General features: G+C 45.4%; 1 protein-coding gene across 1 annotated transcript in view; it reads left to right on the top strand.

The window, feature by feature from the left end:
- Positions 1–7,301: 7,301 nt before the first annotated feature.
- SLC7A5 (solute carrier family 7 member 5) overlaps positions 7,302–26,025 on the top strand; it is a 37,661-nt gene continuing 18,937 nt past the window's right edge. The window contains exons 1-2 of the mRNA XM_054389554.1: positions 7,302–7,908; positions 21,894–22,019. Coding sequence (XP_054245529.1) covers positions 7,302–7,908; positions 21,894–22,019 — 733 coding nt within the window. The remainder of the gene's footprint in view (positions 7,909–21,893; positions 22,020–26,025) is intronic.

The following is a 26,025-nucleotide window of genomic DNA, read 5'->3' as shown; positions in this document are numbered from 1 at the left end:
AAATGAGTTTCTTAGCTTCAGGACAATTGGAGACCAGATTGTATTTATAGCACCTTAAGGTAATGAAGTTAAGTGGTGGCTGAAATTTATTTGTGGGCCAGAATTGTTGCATAAGCTGCCAGCGTGGAGCCTTATCTTAGTCCAATTGCCACAAGTATTATCTACCTCTGAAGCATGCTGCTACTAGCCATGATTGCCTCTCAAGCACCTTTTTCACTGGCTTTTTATCCTTTATTGTATTTAACAGTGCATGAAATTCATGTACCAAATGTATGGTCAGACTTCCTGATGAGGAGCAGGTCTAAACTCATGATGTGATCTTGATGTTACTTGGTCTGTTCCTGCCAGTGAGGAAAGTCGCTGGTTGCTGGTGTGATTTATTGCAAGTGAAGCCAGCACAGAGCTTGTCAATACTATATTAAAACATTTTAGAATCTATACTTTTTGAAGTCCCAAGTGTTCCATTTAAAAGCACTTGAACACTTTTTTTTAGTGCGACCCTGATATTTTAAGACTTCTGAATATTCTTGTTCAAGCAATTAAGTGCCCAGGTCCTGCCTTTACTTCCTTAATAGCTCTACCTCAAGCTGTTGCGATGTTGCAATGGCTGTGCCTTTCTCCTTTGGCAAGTTGGAATGTGGCCACTTAATTATGTGGTAAATGTAAGAAAACCTCTCTTCTGTCCCACTGCAGTGTACCTATTTTTACAGTGATTTTCAACATGGCAGTATAGATCTTCAGTTTGATATTGCTTCTGCCAGGCCCTTACTGCTCAGTTGAACTAACACCTTGGTTAACTCTGTAGAACAATACTATCTCTACCAACTTGGCTGCACTTTATGATCTCACTTGAGCTTTACAGTCTTTGGCATCATCAGCCAGGCTTTTTACTGTGTTCCTGGTCTGCAGAACCACATCAGTGATGCTTTTGCTAGAGAATGACAGGTTCCAGAAGAATTTTGGAATGGACATCTATAGTTCTGGCAAGAGGAAAGGAATTCTTTTACTATTCTGCCTGAGTGTACATGACCTGGTCATTGTTAAGCTTCTGCCTGAGTGTACATGACCTGGTCATTGTTAAGCTTGAGGATTCTGTTCAGTGCTGTTCTTGCAATCACTTTTCTGAGGATGACCCCATAGAAAGATGGCAGTGATTCAGACTGGCATGTGTCTTGTCTGTCTTTGAGGTCTTGGATATTATTAGCAGTTAGGAAAAATTGTAATATAAAGTCGTCTTAGTGTTGCCTTTGCATTTAAAAGTGCAGATGACTTGGCACTGAGCTAGCTGTAGGTAGCCCATATCAATCTCCCTGTCATATGTGACTGGGTCTATAAAAAAATCAAAGCTTTTTAGTTGACTTGCTAATTTTTACCAAGTTATTGTGTACCTCTCATTCACTGAGCTTGTTTCACTCTTCATTCTTTCACTCTTTCATTCTTCTTTCCTAGCAGATTCAAATACAAAATACATATTTTGTTCATAGGGAGCTACTGTGGTATAAATATTTAATCTCCAGATTAATTGCTCATCATCATGCCTCCATCAGAGATGATGCTGACTTCTATTTTCAGTGATCTACTTTAAATTCTCATCAAGATTTACTTTGTTAATGTATTATCATGGAAGTCTTATTAGAGAATAGATATCAGTCATACAGTTAACTGTACTCCATGCATATTTAGATAAGATCACATCTAAGTATGCTGATATAAAATTAATCAATTTAAGTATCAACACTGATTGTTTCAAGTATCTGGAAACAGGGTCAACATAAATTCCTGTGCTACAGAAAAAGCTTTAGATGGCTTTTTCTGTTACAGTTATTGTGGTGGTTTGAGTCTTGCATTCTTATGTTAGTGTTTTAGCATCTCTGGTAAAGGCAGGTAGTATCCCAGTTGCAGGGTGGATTGCTGTTGAATTAGCAGTCTGGAAATGAACAAAAAAAGGGATTTTGTTTGGGCTTTTTTTTTTTTTTTTAAAGCTTTTGTGCTACAATTATTTGCCTTGCAAAACCCAACTTCAAGAATTCTGTGTGCCTGCCCATGTGTATGAAACAGGAGCTGGGATATAATTTCCTTTTGCCTTATTCTCTCAGTTGCTTGGCAAGGGAGAAACAATTTGATTGTCAGACTAGAACTAATGTTTGTAATGATTTTGCACAATTAAGTTTAACTCTGAAAGGTGTCTGCATAGGAATCTTTAGGCTCTTTAAGATGCTTAATGGTCACTTCTGTCACTATTGCACTGGGAGGTGTTCTGTGGCAATGAGTACTAGTAGATAAAGACTGGAATAGAAATAATTTTGAGGATAACTCACTGGAAAAGGAGTAGAAGGGATCCATGTTAGTCTAAATCGCAGCTGCCAGCAGTATTCCTGTTAAATGATGCCCTTATCAGAAGTCTTGTTCTTGGTGACTTCATAGTTGGAGAAACTTCATCTGATGTTTGAATGGTTGATGCTTGTTCCCACATACCAGTGCACTTTAGGTGTTCCCCACCATCTGTGCCTGACCAATCACAGAGTCCCTGCACGATGAATGTTGGAAGGGACCTCTGGGGATCATCTAGTCCAACACCCCTGCTAAAGCAGAGTCACCCACAGCAGGTTGCCCAGGATCACAATGTCCAGGCAGGTTTGGAATCTCTCCAGAGAAGGTGACTCTACAACCTCTCTGGGCAGCCTGCTCAAGGGTTCTGGCACCCTTCCAGCAAAGAAGTTTTCCTCCTTTTCAGATGGACCTTCTTGGGTTCTAGTTTGTGCCCCTTGTCCTGTTGTTGGATACCTCTGTAAAGAATCTGGCCCCTTCCTCTTACCCTCCTCCCTTTGTAGCCTCTGCTGAACTCTCTCCAGTAGTTCCTTGTCTCTCTTGAACTGAGGAGCCATGAAGGACTAAGTACTCCAGCTTTGGTCTTACCAGGGCAGAGTAGAGGAGGAGAGCCTCCCTTGACCTCCTAGCCACATTCTTCTTAAGGCATCCAGTTGTTTGTCCTCTGTCATGAGTGGCTTGCATTGGTATTTTTACCCCAAATCTGACATGAGTGTAGCTTTTGGCTTCGTAAGCTGTAGAAACAGAGATTGCTTTGATCTCATAAAAACCTACTGGGGTTTAGAGCACTGGAATTGTACAGGCCTCACTTTGGAGGAAGGGTTCCTTTTTCTGCTCAACTTTAAAGCCAGTACTATTTGCTTGAAAATTTAAATGTCTTAATTTTGAATGTCTTAACTTGTATTTCTTGGCACTTCTTTGTGGTGTTTTTCTTTTTTTTTTTTTTTTTTTTTCCCTTTGTGCCTCTTGGTTTTTGTGGCCATTACTACATTGTGTGTTTTAATGGATGCTATCTGCCTAATCATTTACTGAAATAATTGTCTTTGCAGACAACATATGTAACAGGGAATGCCTTTTGTTCTCTTTGCATCCAGGCCTTTTCCCTCAATTCTTACCTGATGTAAGGAAACTTATAGCTAATGTTACGTTAGTGACTGTGCAATAAAGCCCCACAGAGAAACCTGCGCCTGTATGTCATTTTTTAATTAATTAAGCTCTCCAAGCTAAAAAGTAGATTTTTCTGTCAAGAAAATAATAGAATTCCTCCTTGAGAATGAAGCAGTTCATTATGAGCAGAGTCTAATCAGATGTCATACATTCTGTGATATTAAAAGCTATGAAAGAGTCTCTGCTGAGCTGCATTATAATTGGAATGAAAGAACAATGACCCCTCTGTTGCCGCTGCACTGATGGAAAGATATCTAATTATTTGTTGCATTCAGCTAGATGCAGCATGCCTTCCAAAATGGGATTCCTAATGTTGAGGATCTTTGCTAGAACGCTTCATTTGACCCTGATCATTAAACTCGACCTGACAACTAAACTCCTTTTTCCATTGTGAATTGGTAAACCTCAGTGTGCGTCTGAGGTGTGGTGTAGCTCTTAAGAGTTTCGTGTTCAGTGGTTGTGGCTACCAGAATCTTACCAACAAAAACTTTTCAGTAAAATAAGTCTGCCAATTTTTAATCAATAAAAATAATTGGTAGAAGTGTTAAATTCTCACTACTTAGCCACGCTTAGTGTTTAGATGTCATTCAGCCTAATTTATTATCTGAATCTATTTAAACAAGTTTCTTGTGATGGGAAAAGTAGGAGATGAGCTCCTCAGCTAAGGAAATCACTCCTAAAATAATTGCAGGCAATACTTTCATGTGAGGCCTCCTAAACTGTGCTATTAAATACCCTTTGTTTTTAGGCAAGCTATTTCAGCATGAAGAAAATGGCATGGGTGAAGTGTGGCACAGGTGAAGCATGGTATGGGTAAAGAGTGAGGCCAGCTCCACCTTTACTACTCTAAGTGTTCTAGAAGCTGCCACCACTTCCATTTACCCAACAAAAAAATACTCCTAATCTTTTGCATCAGTATAGCTGAGGTGTTTGCTAAAGAAATGGTGTCTTTGGTTCCAGCAGGCTGGCTTATTTTATTCAAAGCAGCTTTGCTGATAAATGGTGAAGAACATACACATGACTTGTAACAAATGGCCAATTTACTTCTGATACTGGTAATTATTTGTCTTTCTGACAAATAATTCTTTCCCTCTTTCTTTTTGATGTGACACACTCGAAGTGCCTGAGTATTAGCACATGGAGAACTGATTGTATAATCAAATAGTCTTCAAAGATCCTGCGGAATAACTTGGGGGCCTGAAGTGAGTTAATGTTCATGGTCAGAGCTGATAATAATACTTAGCATTTGTGGAGTGCTTTGAAGATACAAAGCACTATGTGAACACACCCTAACACCACAGCTGCAATCAGGTATTTTCTCAGCCATACACATGGAGAAACAGTTGCAGAATTAAATGGATTAATTTCCAAGACAGTCAAGTATGTGGTTGGCTTCAAATATGGCAGTTCAGTGGCTGCTCCTCCACTGCTTCTTGATCCCAGGATTTCCAGATGGAAATGGGTATCAAAACTGAGTCTGAAGTCTGCAGATTCTTAGCTGTCAATCTGTTTTTAGAAGAACTGGTGGAAAAAAAAAGAAAATTTGGTCCCATTCTTGTGGTAGTTAAAAGAAAGTTTCTGCGAGCTAGGTCAATATGTGTTGAAAATTGCCAACCAAGCCATTATTTATCTTAAGGCAAGAACTTAGTCTAGAGCACTGGTGAAGTAAATCCTCTGATGAGTAATTTTCTTCACCTGAGTTTGAGCATTCAGCTGAAAATATCTGAAGCATACGTCTTCAATTCCTGCCTGCTGGATCCTGACGTAATGAGGCCACCAGAGACAATCCCATATGTTGCAGGTACCTGGGGTTTTCTTCTGATTTTATTCTCCTGTGAACATTTTGCCAAAGACAAAGTCAGAAATATTGGTAAATCTTAACTTTGAGAAATAACGGGTTTACATTACAGCCACATAGCCTCTGCAGTGAGGCTAATGCTAAACTAAAGAAAGGCTTTGGGGAGTTCAGGAAAATTGTGTGATAAATGTTTTGCTGTTTATTTATAATTAATTTTCAGTCATTGCAATCTTTTCAGGATCCCGTTTCTCCTTGAAAACTAAGAAAACATGCTCGATAAAAAGGTAATTTTTGTACTTCTTCCTAGATACTGATGCTTACATAAATCGAGACATAAACAGAGTTTGAAGCCCTTGGGCTGTTGTGGCTAACAGCTGACACTAGGTGTCAGGGTCTGATTGGTACTGCAGGAGACCGCTCAGGATTCTTGCAATGGTTGAACGTAGTCATGTCCATTACCAATGTGAGGTACCTGAAAATGCTAAAACGCTACCATTTTTCCCCAAAATGCAGATCTGAAGTTTCTCTGAGGTATCTTGCAGCAAACCTCCTGACCCACCCTACTGACTGAAGCATGCCTGAAACTTGCAAAGAAGAGGATAGTCCAAGGAGGAAGGACACGGATCTTGGGTTTCAGAGCTTGGGCACAACTTCTTGGGTGACACCAACTACTCATATCCTAAGAAAAAGCTCTGCAAAGGTAATGCTTTCATCTCTTAATAGGAATGATTGTTATTGAGAACCAGGGCTTCTAGGCTTTAGCATCTGAACTCATCTCCTGTTCCATAAGGACAAGAGAGAGTCTGAATGTGCAGAAGGAAGGGTTCCTTTAGGCACTGTTGTGAAGTATCCAAGTATCTCCTTGGACACAAAACCATTGGGTTTTGATAAACCAGTGGTAATTGATAAAAGTTGTTCGTTTGCTGCACAGTTGCCAGATTGGTGAATACTTTTTTTTAATTTTTTTTTTTTTTTTAAGCAAACAAGCCTTTGGGGTGATCTTGGCTTCCTAAATGACAGGCAGATTTCTGCAGTGCCTCTGCAGAAACACAAATGATGCAGTGACTGGGCCTTGGACAGTGCTTCTGTGCGTCAAATAGACGATTAGAGTGAGTGGGGATCTTTGGGGATCTCAATGCTCAGCAAGGGCTGAAGGGTGGGGGGCAAAAGGATGGGGCCAGACTCTTCACAGTGGCCTCTAGCAACAGGACAAGGGGCACAAACTAGAACTCAGGAATGTTCTATCTGAAAAGAAGAAACTTATTTGCTGTAAGGCTGCTCAATGGAACCCTGGAGCAGGCTGCTGAGAGAGGTTGTTGGTGTTTCCTTCTCTGAAGAGATTCCAAACCCAGCTGGACATTGTGATCCTGGCCCAGCTGCTGTGAGTGCCCCTGCTTTAGTTGGGGGGTTGGATGAGGTGATCTCCAGAGGTCCCTTCCATCCCCTGCAATTCAGTGATTCTGTGAAGTGGGAGGTAACCGTGAGATGCAGGTTTTGCTGAACTTTGTTTACATACGCAGAGACCCATTCTCCTTTTTATGAAGGGACCTGAGCCCAGGCAGGAGGATGCATGGCACCGAACCTCTCCTCCTGGAAGCTGACAGTGAGAAGCCCCCCCACAACCGGCGACGAAGGAGATGTTGAGGGCCACTTTTGATCCCTTTATTCTCCAGCACAGGGAAGGCCGGAGGGAAGGGGATAGCGTGCTCAATAAGATAAAGGACGAGGAGGAGGGGGTCTTACAACACCGCCGGCTCCCAGGGGCTTGCTGTCGGCATTAGCGCTCCACGCCCCCCTTCCTCCTTCTTCTCTCTCGTCTGCTCCTGCTCCTCCCGGAAAGGAGGCCGTGCCCGCGCTCCCCGCCTCGGCGGGAGGCGCTCGGTGCTCGCCGCCCACCGCCGCCGGAACAAAAGGCGCGGCTGCATGGTGGCTGCGGAGCGCCTGGCCGCGCCCGCGCCGCTGCGATCCCCTCTCCGCTTCCCGCTCCCCCGTTCCCCTTCCCGCCACCATGTCGGGCAGCGGCGGCGGCTGCAGCAACAGCAACAGCGCGGTGAAGAAGAGGAGCCCGGCGGGCTCGGCCTCCTCGCTGGCGCAGGAGGAGGAGAAGCAGGCGATGGAGAAGATGCTGGAGGTGGCGAGCGGTGCGGCTCAGGAGAACGGCTGCGCCCGCTCGCCATCGCCCTGCGGCTCGGCCGAGGGTGAGGGGGTGACGCTGCAGCGCTCCATCACGCTGCTCAACGGCGTGGCCATCATCGTGGGCACTATCATAGGGTCCGGCATCTTCGTCACCCCTACCGGCGTGCTGCGGGAGGCCGGTTCGCCCGGTTTCTCGCTGGTGGTGTGGGCTGTCTGCGGGGCCTTCTCCATCGTTGGTGCCCTCTGCTACGCTGAGCTGGGCACCACCATCACCAAGTCCGGCGGCGACTACGCCTACATGCTGGAGGTGTACGGCTCCCTCCCCGCCTTCCTCAAGCTCTGGATAGAGCTGCTCATCATCCGGCCTTCCTCACAGTACATCGTGGCTCTGGTCTTCGCTACCTACCTGCTCAAGCCCCTCTTCCCTACCTGCCCGGTGCCTGACGAGGCTGCCAAGCTGGTGGCTTGTCTGTGTGTCCGTAAGTATCTGCAAACCCTCTCCATGAGCCTGCTGTCCTCCTCCCCCACGTGGCTCACCGCCGCCTTCCCCAACAAGTCAGCCCAAGCAGCTCGCTGCCGTGAGCCCGTCGCACCACCTCTCCTGTGCTACACTGGTTCCCTACTGGGGCTTTGGAGGCTATTTGGAACAGCAGGTGTAGGAAATGTGGCCCAAACCCAAATAAACTGAACAACAACAACAACAAAAAAAAAAAGCCTCTCTGATTTCTAGCAGTGCAGTGAGCAGCATGCAATAAATGGAACGTGCATTTTGCCTGTGAGCTGGAGTGGGATCTCTCGTGCTCTTCCCACAGGATTCTCTTCAGGCAGGGTAAAATCTCCAGTCCTGCTGTGCTGTGGTGGCTGGAATGGGTGTTTTATATGCAGACGTGAGAATAATGTGCAGTTGGGAAATTATCTCTCACGAGCAACTGGTGCTGAACGTGGCCTGTGCTGCAGTGCATGGCAGTTTTCAGCACCAGTTTGGAGATGAGATGTTTCTCAGCTGTATGTCTACTGATACCATGCTCAAAACCTGTTGGTTGTTGGTTGTGGGGGTTTTTTTTGATAGCAAACCTTATAATACCTCATGAGACTTGCCTTGCAGAGAAGTTCAGTCATGCAGGGATGAATTTAGGGCTGTTGATGTCTGCCATGGCCCAGATCTCTCCCCTATGCTGCAGTTTTTATCATCTTTGGTATTTTTCAGGTCTGTGGGTTTGCTGGTGAAGCCTCGTTTTCCATTCCTCTGGTGACTGCAAAGTCACCCTATCCAAATTCCTCATTCTCTAAACGCAGGACCATTTTCTGCCTTTTTTTATTTCCTATTCAATTTATGCTCTGCTCCATTGGGTGGCTCTTGTGCCACTGCAAAGATGTGTGTTGGGGAAGGATATATATTTTTTTCTGGTGAGGGCTTTACAAAGCATTTGTTTGATGTATGAAGTTACAGTCAGGTGATTTACTTGTTCATTTTGAGGCTGTGAAGAGAAGTCAGCTTGCTTGTGCTGTCCAAAGGGAAATTGTGTTAGATTCCTTCACCCTCTGAGGCTCGCAGGCATTCAGAAGTGGCAGCACATGGTCATTATGGGAAGATAGATTGTCTGCAAATGTCTTCATACACAAACTGACCCAGGCTTTGGTAGATACATTCTATGACTAGCTAGTAGATAGACTAAAATAAATAGCAGGCAGAGCAGCAAAGTGTACTTTCTTTGGGCAAGATTGAAACTTACTCATTCCCCAGATAAATGGTGCAGATCATGAGGGCAAGCAGACAGGCATGTGGACTTCACATCTGAGTTCTTAACAAAGTGGAGTGCCTGTGTTAGGGTAGTGTAGTCACCTAACTGTAGCAGGGTTAGGAAATAATTCTATTGAGGGGTTTCTTGTCTTGAGTAGAGCCTTGTGAAAAATGTTTTGGACCTTTCTTGCCAGTCTGCAATGTGGTTTCTTTGGTCACACAGAGAAAGAGGGGCATGCATGCACGCACGTGGCATTCACATGTTTTGCTGAGAAGCCAGCAGAGCATTGATTAGATGGACTTTCTGACTGGTTTATGGCAGACTTTTGCTGTGCAGGAACATGTTGTGGTTGACAAACCCTTTGGGAACATGTTTCTAATAATAAATAACTCTTCATCTGCAGGATTTTTCCCAAAACAGGGATGAGGTGCCTCTGTTACAAATTTACTGATCAAGAAACAAATGCAGGGATAAAGCAGACTTGCCTATGGCGAGATCTGTTCAGTGACAGGATTGCAGCATAACATTTCTTGATGCCAGGTCTCAATCCCACATGCTTCTCCAATAAGTAAAGGGTCTCCAACTTTCTTTTGCTAGCAATTAGTAGCGTTCCTGAACGGAGAGTTTGCTCTTGAACCTTTATCTTGACATGCCAAGGATAAAGTGTTGCTAGTTCCCCAAACCTGCGTCATGTCCATGTGTTTCTTCTTTAAAATTTTCTACCCCCTGCACCCCTGGCTATTATTTTGTTTATGCTTTGAGTTACAATTTTGTTTGTCTCCTGTCCTACAAAAGGTTAGTTCATCATGCCTTGCCTCCAGCAAGTTAGGGTTTTTTTTCTGACTTTGATTTTTGGAGTTAGCTTTTAATCTGTCTTGTGCCAAAACCACATCATGAACTAGGAACAATAAATGAAGGAAATGTGGTCCAAGGACTTAGCAAGTCACACAAAACTTCTGTGGACTAACAAGTGGCTTTGCTAGGTGATTGTGCCAAACGTACCCCTACCCAGTGAGATACTCTTTTTTTCCAGATTAGGAAAAATGCCCTGTTTGTGCACATGCCCTAGAGTGTATGTGAACAAGTTATCTCAGAGAAGGGACGAGTGGTTTGGGAAGCAATAAGGGAATTTGGGGCCCCAGGCTGGAGCACAGTTGACTTATTATTCAGCCAAACCCCAGCCATTTAGAGCAGCACCAGCTGGGTTCTTTGCAAGGTTTGTATCTTAACATAAAATGCAATTGGCTGCATGGTTTCTAGTAAGAGAAGAAATAACTTATGTTATTTGCTTCCATTTAGAGTGTTACTGGTGCTGAAGAGTTGAATAAATAATGTGGTGGTTGCCACCATGAAGTAGAGGAAATTGAACTCCTGGTCATTAAGATAATCAAAATAGATCACAGACTTGGAAGAAAGGAAAACTAGTTGGAGTAGGGAATTTTGTTCCCTTTAAAGTGCTGAGGAGAACAAGGTGGGTGGCAAGAGGAATTTAACTACAAATAGGTATTTTCTGCTCTCAAGATTGTAATCTACAGGCAGGCAGTTGGAATGCAAGACCTCTTCCGTAAGACAAAGTGAATGCTTGTGAGGGTTGCCTAATAAGTGTGGGAATTCACCACAGGGAAGTCTTCTGTAGCAAGATGGGTCAAGCTGTGCATCATTAGCATGGCTTGCTTCATGTTCACCACAAAATGGGCAGTGCCCTCAGGTGTAAGAATTTGCAGGTATTAATTAGTTTGCAGGCTTAATGCTTTCAGGTTACTTGGGTAACTCAAACTGCACGTTATTTTGCCTGTAAGATTGCATGGCTGGTACTTTTAGAACATTAAATCACAAAAGCAAATGCTGAGGGGTAACAAACACGAAATCTACCTGGTGTCCAAGGAGTTTTGAACAGGAAAAAGCACCTGAAACTGAGAATTTGTGCGTATGCATGAAAACCCAACAGTAATTTAGATTCCTCCAAATACCATCTCATCTAAACCAACTTTACCCCATCTATAGCAGTTGGAAGGCCAGTTACTATGTCCTGCCTTTGCATATTTGATTGCTAGGTCCTGATTTTGCATGGTTCATTAAGGTTGGAAAAGACCTCTAAGATCATCAAGTTGGCCACCAACCCAACACCACCATGGCCACTAAACTGTGTCCCAAGGTGCCATGTCTACATGTCTTTTGAATTCCTCCAGGGATGGTGACTCCCCCAGCTCCCTGAGCAGCCTGCTTTAGTGCTTGGCTGAAATCTGGTGATGTCTACCTAAGAGCATCCTCATTGTACACGGCAAAGAATTAAACTACTAAGGATTCTGTACTCCGTATCTCAGGTGCACATACAAAGCTCCTGCCAGAAGATAAATGACAATCCATGATAAGAGAATATTTAGGTAGCAAGTGTAGCTTGGAAAAGGCTTTCTTATATATGTTGTAGAGCCATCTTCATGTAGCAGAAGGATAGTGTGCCAGTGTTTAATCCTGTCTTCTTTCGTCCCCACTGAAGAAGCGGTGTCCAGGTAGTGGCTGGATCAGTGTCCAGGTGGAAGTTCATCCTTGATGTCTTACAGTGAGAGTAGGCCAGAGTCTTTAGCCACCTGTGTCAACATTTCTTACATTTGAGATGATGAATCTTGCAGAAATCATTAAAAATATCACAGAGCACAACCTAATAGACAATGTATGTTCTAGAGAGAGGCTCCAGGAAAGTTTCTTCTTGCTCATATATATTCCTTGTGTCCACCTGTTCTTTAGCAGATTTTCTACATGTGAGAGGGCTCTGAATTGTGAATACAGTAAATTCCCTGTAGATTAGGGAGATAAGGGATAATGCTGCTTCCAGACCTGAACTGGTTCTTGCTTGGTGTTTCACCAGTTCCTGAACTGTTCTTCCCACACACATTTTATATACAGCCTATGTGCTACATGGCAGGTAATTTACTTGTTTCTTGACAATATAATCTGCTCCAGAGAAGCTTGAGAAACCCTGCCAATTGCATATAATTTTACTCTTGATCTTCAATGTCAAGTCAGTGGTTTGATTGTTAGCTTCTGAAGCCTTTTATCACTTGTTAATTATAAATGCTAATCTGGCACTAATAACCCCAATATTCCTGCAGCAATATCTGCTCCTTTCCAAGCTCTGGCATTTTAATCTTCTTTAGCATTTCTTTAGACTTCCTTTGCTGCTCCTGAAATATTATTTCCCTCTGCAAGTGTGGAATTCCAGTGAAGTGATCACCTGTTCTTCATGGGTCTCTTTTGTTACGAGCAGTCTAATAGTGAAAGAATTGGTAGCAGTCAGTGCAGAGTTGGGTCATACCTAATAGCAAATGTTGCCTGACATTCCCATGAATACACTGAGTTAAAGGAGGAGAATGATCTGAAATCCAGGGTTTGGCAAAAGGGAGGGGACAAATGCCTTGAGTCCTTGCCAAATTACAGCCACAGTCCATTGAGTTGTCAGCACTTCACCCTGAAGTTGCCTGTGTTGAAAGCAGGAACATCTTTATTTCGAATCACAGAGTGGGTTGGGTTGGAGGGGGCCTTAAAGATCGTCTACTTCCAACCTGCCATGGGTAGGGACACCTTCTAGTAGAGCATGTTGCTCAAGTCCTCATCCTGTCTTTGAACATTTCCAAGCTTGGAGCCTCCCCAATTTCTCTGGGCAACCTGTGCCAGTGCCTCACCACCCTCATGGTTTGAAGCCATCATCCCTCATCCTATCACTCCATGCCTTTGTAGAAACTCCTTATTGAGCTGTTCTGTAGTCCATTTCAAATAGTAGAAGGCTGCAGTAAGGTCTTCTCTGAGCCTTCTCCAGGCTGAACAACCCCAGCTTTCTCAGCCTGTCTTCATAGGAGAGGTGCTTCAACCCTCAGATCATCTTCATGGCCTCCCCTAGCCAATTCCATGTCCTGTGGGGAGCTCCAGAGCTGGATGCAGAACTCCAGGTGGGGTCTATATGAGGGCAGAGTAGAGGGGGAGGATTGTCTCCCTCCTCCTGCTGCCCATGCTGCTTTTGATGCAGCCCAGGATACAATTTGGTATTGAGGTTTTTCTTCAACTCTAACAGGTTTGGCTGTTTGGCCAGTTCTTGAAAGTGAGGGTATGGATAGATAGCAGGGATTAGGTGGCAGCAAGGCAAGCACAAAGTACATCTTACCCTTGTCTGTTTAAGGTGGGTTTATTCTGCATCATTGCTGCTTGGAATGTAATCTTCCAGGACAAGCAGGCTGCGAAGCTTTGAAGATTTTTCTTTCTTGCCTTCTCCTCTAGGAAGGTGAATTAAATGACTAAACTGTATCAGTAAATAGAGACTTGGTTGATCAGGGTGGAAGGAAAGGGTCTGTGTAGAATCCCTGCTCTGTGGCTACTGTTGCAAGACTGATGTTGGTTTTTTAAGCCCACATTTAATTAGAGAGTAGCATGAATGAAAGCAGCCTCTGACACTAGCAGGACTGTACTGAAATGGATGAAGGTTTGGAGGATTCTTGAAACACAGCAAGCAACTGCTGCATTTCTTGGCACCCCTCTCTTGGCTCTCACAACAAATGACCCATTGGATTTTATGGTCTTTGAAGGATTTACATGATTTACATGATCCTTCAGTCTTTCTTTTCTGACAGGGACAAATTGGGAAGGCTTTTTCAGAGTAACTCCATCATCAGTCTAATTCAGAGCACCCTCATTAGGTATTTCAAGTATTCCAACAGTCTCATCGTCCCCGTGTCAGTAGATCAAATACAATGGATGAGAAAGCAGTTTCTTGCCAGTCATCATGCAGAGCTGAATTCTGACCCTCTGCATGGCACAGGTGGCATGAATCAGCCTAAAACCTGCCTGGAATTTTTCATTAGGTTCATTAAATTCATGACCCATGACTCAGTGTTCAAGTTCAGCCACCATCTCATGGACTTGTGGAACCTAATTCAGTACAACCATGGAAAGATTCTTCTGGGTAAGTGTAACATCACTGTGGGCCAGGCAAGAAGCTGTGTTTTGCAGGTGCAGAAGCTGACAGTCTCTTTGGCAAGGATGGTGACATTTAGGGGCTTATTGTGTGTCTTCAGGTGTCTTTTTAGTTCGCTGGCAATGGAAGAAAAGCACCTTTTTCTCCCAAGCAAAGTCTGCACTGTTTGTCTTGCTGTGGTAAAATGACCTCTTTTATGGAACTGCTCCATCGTGTAATCTAGAAGCTTCGACAGGAATGATACAAGCTCCTTTCTAAGGAGACAAAATAGGAACTCCTACCACAAGCTAAGAGTTAGCTTCCCTAAAATTACTCAGCTCTTAATTAAGTTTTTCGTGTACCACACAGTTGGAATAGTGTGAACTGTATCACTGCTGTCACCTTGGTACCACAGCAATGAGTACGTCTGTCTGTGCTCGAGATCCAGCCTCTGCAGTATCTACAAACCATGAAAGTCTTCCCTGAGCCCTTCCTTGGTCAGCCCTGCTGCTGCCTTTTGGCCCTGGCTGTGCTGCACCGGTTGGCACAGCTCTTGAGAGAGAGAGGTGGCAAGTGAATGCTTGTGAATTTATTCTTGCCAGAATTCTGGAAGCTTGAGGGTGTGGATGCTTCTGGGATCTGTGCTGCATGATGAAATGGTACCATCACCCCACTCTGCACTAACTTCGCTGGCTCCCAGCTCAGAGCCTGTTTCAGCACCAGAGGCTTCCTGGAGCTGAAATCCAGCAGAGGCACGAAGCTGTGACACCTTCAGGGTGTCTGCAAGCATTTGTTGGAGACATCCAGAGCTCGTGGTCTCAGTCAGGGGCTGGGGCTAGAGGTGATCCCTTTTCTTTAAACTCAGTTTAGGGCAGCCTTTGCTTTCTACTTTCGTCTGTCATTTGTTGATGCCCCCATCCCCTGATTCCTCAGCAGCACTGCTATTTTGGGAAGACAGATACAAAGGGAACTGTAAAATGCTGTCAGGTATGTTTATTACTGGACAGACACACTTGCTCTGGAGCCAAGTGCTCGTTCCAGCAGCCTCATGTGCCATTAAGCATTTCCCTTCTACAGACTGATTGCCCAGGCTGTTAAGTTTCTCCAGGGATTTGTCCTCCAAGAAGTATCTGTAAAATTTTTCCTTCTGCTTAGTCTTTTTAGCACCTTGCAAGGCACAAGTCTGCACTTAAGACCTATAAAGCTGATTTTTCTATGTCCTTGTAGGTTTGTCTCCTGTTAGATTGTGCTATTAGAAATAGACACCTGAGACTATTGAAAGACACTGTGGTGTCACAGCCACTTGAATATAAATTGGGATGTTTTTTGGCCTTAGTGAATTGATTTTTTTTCCCCTGGGTTTAAAGCACTGTAGTCAGTGTAATGTCATTCCTTGGTTTTGTACTCTTTATTTTCACCATGTCTAACCTCTGGTGAGCTTAGGCAGCAGTTCTCTTTAAATCACGTGGACCTTTTGTGTCTGTGCCATGTGCTGCTGGTCATCCCTGCAGTGTGTTTCTTGGTGGCTCTGGGTTCAACTTCTCTTGTCTCTGTGTGAAACCTGGTTGCACTGTCTGTGGTAGAAGAGAAAGATGCTTGTCCATCATCTGCACTTTCCAAAGGGTGAGAGGAGAGCAGCCTTTGCTGCAGGATGGGGAAATGTAAAGGAGGTGAGAACTATAAGTAACTATGAAGAGAAAATTAACATCTGCTAGCAGATGGTAAATGGAAGCATCATCTTAAAATTGTAAGGGTTTAGTGCTTTGGAAGTGTGTAAGTTAGAAAAGGGAATTGTTGCATCATTTATCCTCTGTGTGGACAGTGTTACAGTCCCAGTGGGGAAGATGAAGTGGAGGATTTCCCTTCATTTTTCCTTTCCTTCCTACAGGTTCCCTGTCCTATTACACACTTTTGTTCTGGTCCTGCAATGCCACAGGTAGCAATCCTTGGGTAACTTGTAGCAAGTTAGTTGAGTTTGCTGCTTCAAAGCAATCTGCTCAAGCACACTTACCCTTGTTAGAGAGGTACAGACTGAATTATTTAGGAAACACTACAGGAAACCTATGGGAGATGAAACAAAGGAGAAAAGTGACATTGTGCAAGGCTCCCCAGGTGTGTTACCTCACAGGGAGCATGAATGCAGCTGTGCTGGTCTCTCAAGAATTCCTACACTTACTGCAGACATTTCACCTGAAAGGCTGCTGAAGGTCTTGGGTTGAGCAAACTCCCATCACCCCATCAGCAAGTTACATCTGGTGCTGGAACTGGATCCTTTTTTCTTCTGTGATTGAGAGATGAGAGCTGTGGATCAGCTGTTTGTTTGCTTTTTTTACCCAATAAAGCCTCTCTGAGCACTGTCTTTACTCCATCTCTGATCCTTGGCCACATTCCATTACCCCAGGAAAGCTGCAGCCCTGCCTTTTTCTGTATGATATTTGCCAAGATCATTGCATCATAAATGCCAAGCCTTGGGTTGCTTGCTTTAGGGCTCCATTCACATGCTGTTTGCTTTGGGCAGAACCACGTGCCCACAGGGCAGCTTTACTACATCCTGCCTTCCCTTTGTAGTCACAGGAGCTGTGGTTGCTTATAGTGCTTGTCATGGACTTGTTCTGTGTGGGCATTCTCATGATCCCTTTCAGCTTTGTAGGGATTTATTCCTTGTATCACCTAGAAATCATGGTTGAGAAAAATCTTGGCACTTGAGTTCAAAGGAATATGCCTATACAGTGTGAATTGCTGGGGGGCAAGGTTCTGGGTCTTCTGTTGTATTTGTCAGTTTATCCTTGTCCCTATCAGTAGCAGGGAAATTACCTGATTGTGCAGGTGAGTGCCAACAGAGCAGGTTCAGTGACATGCCTGAAGCCAGCTGGGACTCCTAGGGCCAAGTAAATGATTGAAGCCATACCCTGCTATTCTTTTCTGAAAGCTGAACTTCTCTTTGAAAGGCTTTGGCTTACCCTGTGGCTTCAATATCTTCAACTATCTTAGACTGGATATTAAAAGAAATTCTTTACAGTAAGGGTGGTGAGACACTGGAACAGGTTAACCAGGGAGATTGTGGATGTATTCCCCCACCAGAGGTGTTCAAGGCCAGGCTGGACAAGATGTTGAGCAAACTTGTCAGTGGAAGGTGTCCCAGCCCATGGTGGGGGGGGATTTGAACTAGATGATCTTTACGGTCCCCCCTAACCCAAACCATTCCATGATTCTATGAAATTAAACTCTCAGCCAGGGCGAGCAGTCAGCAGAAGACATGAAGGGGTGAACAGCACCTTTTGAACATGTTCTGTCTATAGCAGCCAAAACTGCTATCATTCCTGCTTCTGCCAGGAGTAAATACAACCACCCCCTCTTACACTGCAGCTTTCTAGCTCCTATTATGCCCATTAATGTAAAACCTTTGGAGAGGGGCTGCTGAATCAGACAGGCAGACAGGGTCACATCATGTCTTGCTGAAATCCTTATTTCTAGAATGATTCCCAAGAACAGCCCCAATGGCTCACTCAAAAGGTCTGCCTGGCTGCAGCGCTGGCTTCTGACAGCAGCCAGTGGCTGTAGCCTGAGGAAAGGTGCTGCAGAAATTAGGGCAGTGCAGTCTCATCTTGCCCTGCATCGTATCACTGGCCTGATTCATAGTAAAGCCCTGGCTGTGCAGCTTTCCCCCGGAGCTGATGTGGAGCAGTTCAGCTGAGGTGACCAGAGCTGTGCCAGCAGGAGTCCCGCAGCCCTGCTTCGCTGGGTAGCATCTTGGATCAAGAATAAAGCTTGCTGCTTTAAGAAGCCCTAGCCCTCTGCTCTCCTGGGAAACTGAGCAGCCACTGGAATTTGTTGTGGAGTTTTCAGTCTGTCTTCTTTCCTCAGTGTCTGGAGGGTTCTTTTTTGGTGGGTGAGACTGGGTTGTTTTTTGTTTTGTTTGGGTTTGTTTTTTTTTTTTAGCCCTTCCTACATTGAAAGCATTTAAGCGTAGTAGTAACTCCACCACACTCCTTTAGGAAAGACAAATATTATTGCACAGTGGGAAAAGCAGAGGAGGGAGATTGTGACTTGAAAGGCTCAGCATCATGACTGGTTTGGAAGAAGCTCTCAGCCTTGTTCAGAGGCTCTACCCCAAAGTGTTTTCTTATTTTTATGGGGCCTGTTTATCTGGCAGTGATGTTTTTAAGGGCTCAGTACAGCTGCTTCAGTTGTTTTTTGGTTTGAACTACAGAGAAAGCTTTTGCCTTTTATGTCCAGCACTGCTGTCCATGGAATCCCTGCAGAACATGAGAAACGGCCCTGAGAAAGTCAGCATTTCATGTCGGGGGGGCTGAAGCAGCTTTTGTCAAAGAAACAGAATGCCTAAATGGGGAAGGGAACATCACTGCCACACCTCTGAGGGCTGCCTTCTCTTGCAGGAGCAGTGTGCTTTTAGATGTGTTAGCTCATCCCTGAAATATCCCTCTGTAAACAAGGGCAGGTTTATTTTTAGTGTAATTGCTGCTCAAAGCGAGTCCTGGATCCTCTGCTCCATCCTTGTCCTCCCCATTAGGATTCACCAGAGGTGCTTTTTGCAGGTGAATTGTGATCAGTGCTTGGTGACAGCTCACTGGGTTTTCTTCTCTCCCCTTCACCTCCCCCCTGTTGCATAGACATTGCCAGCTGACCTTGCTAACCTGTGTGTTCTCCTCCCCTCTCTATCTGGACAATGTCCCTTTTGTCATGCTGGCTGGAGGCAGATACCTCCCAGCCTTCTGCAAGGTGACAGAGCTGTGACCCTGCAAGCCCTCGATAGTGCTGGCCTGCTGCTGGATGCTGAAAAGCCTCCAAACCCAGGCAGGCTGTGTCTTTGCAGTCAGATGCACCATATCTCCCCTGCACAGCACGGGGTGGAGGGACCCTGGGGCAGGGGGAGGTGGTGTGGCAGGTTTGTCAGCTCTGTTCCTCACTGCTTGTTCTGGGCTGCTTGCCGAAGCAGGTCAGCCAAAGCCCAGCTCCTGCTGTCCTGTGACCCGTGTGGGAGCTCATGTGTGTCCTTCCCAATGAAACACCTCTGGGTCGTTTTGAGCTCACCCACTACAAATGCCCCAACAACCCCCAAGTGTTGGGGGTTAGAAAGGTATGACACAACAAAAAAAGTGAATCTGAAATTCCTCCTTCTGCTTTCATTCTTGTAGGGCATGCTGCACCACACGCACAAGCACTTCTTTGTGAAGGCTTCCATCTCTTTCTCCAAACTTCCAATACTCTTGTCTTAAGAGGACACCAGTCCCTGGGGGGTTGGTGGTGGCAGGGGGAAGCCAGGGATCCTGAAAGCAAACATCATATTCTGGGATGTGTGGTCTGCTGCAGCGGGACTGGCTTTGCTCTCCCCTCCCTGAAGATCCCCCACAAGCAGCCTTTAGCAATACAGACGCTTGAATCCTCTCAGCCTGATGCATGTTGCTGTTGTGCTGAGGCCATAGTGGGGTCTCAGACCCCTGTGAATGATGCAGCTCATATCCCTTCTGGCCTGCATGTGCTCTGAGGCACTGGGAGCTCCTGTCACTCACTTGCTTGAGCAGGAACATGAAGTCTATTTGTTGCTGTTGGACCCAGATACTGCAGTGCCCAATGACCAAGCTCTCTGAAGCCAGTCTGTGGGTGCATCTGAGCTTGTCTGTGCCCATATGTTCTGGGAAGGCTATTCCCAGCTCTGACGTGGGCTCTGAGTGTAATTCCTTGAACTCGTACCACAGGCATGGCAGGATGCAGGCTGGCAGTGCACCAGCAGGACCCTTTTAAATACCCAAATACTCTTTGTCTTCTCCCATAGTTTCATTTCTCAGTTTGCAGCTTATTGTACCCTTGCTGGGAGGCAGGGGATGAGATTGCAGGAATGTGCCTTTGCTCTAAGCTGATGAGACGTGGGCAGCTCTGGTACATGGTCCTGTCACAAGCCAGAGAGCAAAAGCAGGCACTGCTGATCCTGCTCAGCTGTCTCAGGTTGGAGGTGAGGTAGTGAATGCGCAGTGTGCTGGAGCCTGTGTCCTTCACGTGCCTGTGTGTGCTCAGGGTGCACCCAGCTTCAGAGTAGGGGTGAGTTGTGCTTCTCACTGTGATGCTCCATGTGTGTTGAGGGTCTTAAGGCACGGGATGCTCTTGCTGGGCAGTACAAACCATCTGACTAATTATCCATCCCTTTTCCTCCACTGTTCTGAAGCATCCCATGTGGCTCAGCCCCACTAGGGCAGGCTTGTGGTCAGAATCTCTACTGACAGTCTCCTGGAGACATTGATGACTCAGTGAAGGTGCTGCTGATCCCCCTCATGCTTCTGGGGGTTTGCTTACAGCTGCAGTATCTACATCAGATGCTCTGGGCTTTAAACTGTCAGTGTAGCTACTGCCTGAAACCTCAGGAAAAGGTGATCTGCCTTGAAGGTGAATATTTTGGGGAGCAGCTGTTTGACTCTGCTTGAGGCAGTGGGATCCTGTGAAAGTGAACTGCAGGATGTGGGGAAGAGCCTTTGCCACAGGGGCAGAGGCCAGCCTGGAAAGGATCCCACAGGGAAAAGCCTCTAACAAAAGAAGAAGGGTTGAGATCTGCTCTTCCCCAAGCTGCTCAGTGACTGGTTGGCTCCAGGGATTGGCGACAAGCTGGTGTGGAAGCAGCAAGGGGTGGCTTGGTGCAAGGGACACAAGGAGAGGAGGGCATCCAGCACATGGAGCACTGTCATTCTCTGTGTGACATTTGCTCATCTCTATAACAAGCAACAGGCTCTGGGGAGCAGGGAGTGAGCAGGACACAAAAATAGTAAGTGATTTGGAAGAGCAAGAGAGGTTTTAGCCATTATTTTCTTCAAAGCAGGTAAAACTTGTCCAGTCAGCAGCTTCAGGGCTTTAGACAGGCCCTAGTTCATTCTGTCCCTTGCCTGGTAAGAGTGCCACACTGCATGGTGGCAGGAGAGGGTGATATAAAAGGCAGTAATGAGGGAAAAGAGGGGGGGGGAAAAAGGAAGTGGGAAAGGAGGCTTTATTAGTTGCATTAACCACTGAGCAACTTGTAAGGAATGGGAGCTTCCCAGCAAGCAGAATGCAGCATGGGGATGCTGCACGATCCAAGTACAGGAGCAGCCACAGCAAACCTGAGTTGCTGCTCTGGCCTGCTCTCTGCATCCCTTTTGTCCATCACTGTGGTGTGTGGCTGTGTGAGCATCACTGAAAGCCTGCACCACCCTCCCTGGCACTGGGGGTCAGGCAGGGGATGAGGGTTACCTTAGATCCAGCTCCTCCTTCCATCTGTGCTGCTGACCTGCAGGTCTCAGCTTCCCAAACGGGTCAGGACAGGGACATCTGTTTATGCAGCAAGCAGCACACTGTGGCCTCCATAGCCTTCTAGGTGCTATTGTTAGACAAATAACTATTTACCAGCTCTGGAAGCTTGGTCTGGCACTTCTGTGGTGTTGTCACACACCAGTGGCATTAAATTGGATCAGCTTGACAGGGATGGAGGCCAAGCACTTTGATGCTAAGTGTTGCAGTAAGCACTTCTATTTGCATGCCCTGAGATGTGTGGTTTGCAGTGGGGCAGGGCAGTTGTCCCAGGGAGTGTATGCACTGCCCAAGCCACCTGTCTGAAGGCAGAAGAGAGAATTGTGTGCCCACAGAGCCTTGCTTTGGAAGGGTTTCTGTTTGAGGAAGAGACTCTTTGTACTTGCTTAAGTTTTAGCAAAAAAGCAAATTCCAGTTTGTTATCCTTTGCTTTCTGGTTTAGGTGTTTCACTGGAAACTGATGTGGCTCTTCTTGTCCTTTTCTCCCCAGTGCTCCTCACAGCAGTGAATTGTTACAGTGTGAAAGCTGCTACTCGTGTTCAGGATGCCTTTGCTGCAGCAAAGCTGCTGGCGCTGGCTCTGATCATCATTCTTGGCTTCGTGCAGCTTGCGAAGGGTGAGTATGTTGCCTTTTGCTTCTGAAGGTGGTGCAAGCCCAAGAGTTCCTAACCCAAGCATTTCAGAGCTAGCAGAAGTGCTTTACAAACTCCTGAGCACTTGGGTGATCTTTCCAGCTTGTGCTTTGCAAAGGGCTGAGTGCTTTTGTGCATTTTCTTTGTGGGATTTCCTGCTTGCCTTGCTCCAGTTACGGTGGATTTCATACTGCTGGAACCCAGTATACAGAATTTCAGGTTGGTTTGGGTTGGAAGGGACCTTTAAAAGTTACCTAATCCAACTCCCCAGCAGTCAGCAGGGACATCTGCAACTAGAAGGAGTTGCTCTGAGCCCCACACAACATGACCTGGAATGTTTCCAGAGGTGTCTCTCACCTCTCTGGGCAGCTTGGGCTGGTGTCTCATAACCTGTGGTCAGTGTGAAAAATTTCTTTCTTTTATCTAGTCTAAATCTCCCTTCTCCTGTCAGAACAGGCCCCAATGAAAGTCTATCCCTAGCTTTTTTCTTGCCCCCAAGGCCTTTTCCATTTAACTCAATCACTGCAGCCTCTCCCTTTGCAGAGCTTCCAAGTCCACAGGTAGTGAAAATTTGGGTGCTGTGGCTCATGGAAGTCTTTTCTTTTAACTGTTAGCTGGTCATGACTGCTCGTTGCTTGAGCAGCATCTGCACATGCAAACCAACCCCCAGTAACTTCCATTCTTTCACACACTGGCCCAGCACATTTACCTTGTTCCTGCTTTGGGTGTGGAAGAGCTTGGTCAAGTCCTTGGGGTCACACAGGGAAGCTGGGGTGAGGCAAGGCTGCAGAAGCTGCGTGATGAGCAGATATTAGGACTGTCAGCTGACACTGGCACACATCTGTCATCTAACACCAGGAAGGAAGATAAAAAAGGGAAGATAATGCAAATTTTGTGGTGGCTTTGCTTGTTTTCTTCATGAACATCTTAAAATCCTCTCAAACCTAGGGGAATATTTTGTTCCAAACCCATCTGATGAATTAATCTGCACAGATAAGCTTCTTTGTGTGAGTTTTGTGAAAATAAACTTTTCTTAGGGAACAGTAGAGGCCCTACTGGTAAAATGTGGGTAAAAGTCTATAGATACTCCCTCCAGTCTCTGCTGGGAACTCTGTTTGTGTGCACACATGGGTCATTATAATTCCTGTCTCAGCTCTGGGAGCTAGTGCTGTCTATGCAGAATTTCTTGCTTTATCAGAGGGTTTATTTTCTTCCAGCTCAGTGGCTACACTCAACAGGACCATTGTTTGAGGCTTATCACAAACTATACCTCCTTCCTCTTCATAACTCCCCAGACTGCTTTGCTAAACTTTTTTTCCTCTCTTAGAAGGAAGAGGATAAGTAACCACAAATCTCTGACAGTGCTTTAGCATTTTACCAATAAAAGAACTTTACAGTTGTTTTTTTTTTTTTTGTTTGCAGGTAATAATCTTAATTGCTTCTTCAGAATCTCCTTCCCTCCCTCTATGCTCTTCTTTTGTCCTCCTGTGGAGGGTGAATCACTTTCTACCATGGTTCCTCAGGTATAAATACACATTATTTGGGAGACCTTCTGTGGCTCTCTTTAAGTCCTTGAAAGGAGGTTTGAGCCAGATGGGGGCCGGTCTCTTCTCCCAAGGAACAAGTGATAGGACAAGGAAATGGCCTCAAGTTGTACCAGGGAAAGTTTAGATTGGACAATTTCTTTCCCCCAAAGGGGAGGGTTGTCAAGGCCTGGACCAGGCTGCTCAGGGCAGTGGTAGAGTCTTCATCCCTGGAGGAGTTTTAAAGCTGTGGAGATGTGGTGCTGAGGGTTTAGTGGTGACCTGACAGTGCTGGATTAAGGGTTTGACTCATTAATCTTAAAGCTCTCTTTCAAGCTAATCTTTCTGAGTCCCATACATATGAATTTTGTATTTCCATTGATTTAAATCTGTAACCAAGAAGAGATTTCAGTCTATACTGAAGCCATCCTATACTTTTCTGTCTCGGAATCTTCTTGCCTCCTGTGATACCAGTTTCAAGTTTTTGGTAGGTCTGGAGAGCTTCAGCTATGACTTGTGTGCATCTTGAAGTAAATGTCATCTTCAGGTGACATTGAGTTTCCTGCTGAACCACCTGGCCTCTTCAGACAGAGTGAAAGATAACAAGATCCAAAGCAACAGTTAGATGATAACAGCTGAGGCAAAGACCTTTTCCTCCTGTCTGTGCCCACAGCACCCAGCATAAAGCAGAGTGGCTCAGAGAGGGAACCTTGTGTGCTACAGACATTCCTTACAGAGCCCACATTTACACCTTGTCCTTAGTGTCACACAACTGCTTGTCTGAGCTCCTCTTTTACCACACACTGCCTGGGATTCTGCCTGTGCTCTAACATGGATTTTATTAATCTCCTTATGGAAGTTGCAAGCTCTCTGATAAGTCCCTAAGAATGCACAAGCTCCTTTTGTTTGCCCTTCCTCAGCTTCCATGTACATTTTGCGACTTTCTCAGCTGTTCTTTACATTCTCTTGGATAACTTGATGCTTTTATCTACCAGGACTACATCAAGAAGCTGTCTTTTTCCTTCTTTTTTTCTTCAAGGGAAGCTTACTAGCATCACTTAACACACACCAAAAATGGAAAGGCACTGCACTGTTCTGCATCTTGCTTAGGGCAAGAAATGATGGCTACAAGCTGCGAGCTCAAAGAGGTTGCCCAGGAAAGTTGTTTCACTGGAGATTTACAAAAACAGGTTAATAAACACCTCTGGGGAATGGTTTAAGTGAGTTGAACCTGCCTTGGTTCAGGGGGCCATACCTGGTGCACCTGGAAGCCCCCCTGTGCCTGTGCTCCCTGGGGTTGTGCTGTGTCAGCAGTGAAGCACTGAGCTGCTGGATCATCTCCAGGGGAAATAGTACAGACCCAGTCTTATCAAGTGCTGATGCTTCTAAATGTGTCACTTTTCTCTGAAGTTTGTGTAACCTGTGAGTAGATCCTGGGTGATCCTGGGTCCCATGCCTCACCACAGTCCCATGCCCTTACTGCTCCTCTGTGTGCCCTTGTTTTCTTTTATACCCGTTGGACAAAGAGGACTCTTACCACTTCCAGCTCAATAAATTCAGTCCCAGGCCAGCAGCTTGGGCTGAAATCCATGCCAAGTGGATTTGTGTAGGGCTGCAGTTTCAGCAGTGAAGGGCTTGTGTGTTCCCATGACAGCCTGGATAGTGCCTGAGCAGTGCTGATTAACTTCTTTAATGGTTACTGTCCCATTGCTGCTTTATGTTTACAGTATCCATAAACAAAGGAGGAGCAATACCACAGTTTCTGGCTCAAATGTGGAAACTTCTGAGACTTCACAGAAATGCATCTGACCTCCTGCCTTGGCTTTCCTTTTTATCCTTTCATTGGGTATTTTCGTTTCTTTTCAGAAGAGCAGTAACATCTCAAGCAGGACAAAGAAATCTGTGGCAATGTTAGCAGACAGCAGACAGCAGAGATCCTTGTGATGTCTGGACAGCTGGTTTACATCACTTCTTTCATGCAGCCTCAAAAGGAGGGTAGAAGTTGGTTTCCTACTTAGAAAGCCTTTCAACTTCTTGAAAGTTTGACTCAGTATAGCTCACCCACTTGGGGTGCAATGATTTTACTAATACAAAGTCACACTTTTAAAAGGCTTTTGGAGGCAAAAGCTGTGTTGCTTTAAAAGTTCAGTGTCCTGATCTTAGTGTTTTGGTGTGTAAAACAAGTGTGACTCAACTGCACGCTCCAGCAGTCTGTAGCACTTGAGTAGTGTGAAGAACTTAAAGCATAGACAAGGTCAGGACTTTTTCCACTTTAGTTTTATAGAAATTAGGCTTAGTTTTGGTTCTGCTGTTTTCCCAGCTCTCACAAATTGTTTTCCTGGGTATTTTGTTCTTGATCTGGTGAGCAGGATGCCTGGGACTATGCTTATAAATGTTAATGCTTATCAATATTTGAAGGGCAGGTGTCAAGAGGATGGGTTTAGATTCTTGTCAGTGATGCCCAGTG

The sequence above is a fragment of the Indicator indicator genome, chromosome 19 (genome assembly GCF_027791375.1).
Source record: "Indicator indicator isolate 239-I01 chromosome 19, UM_Iind_1.1, whole genome shotgun sequence".
NCBI lineage: Eukaryota > Metazoa > Chordata > Aves > Piciformes > Indicatoridae > Indicator > Indicator indicator.
Note: the sequence above shows the minus strand (reverse complement) of the source record. Positions and strands in the feature narration are given on the sequence as shown.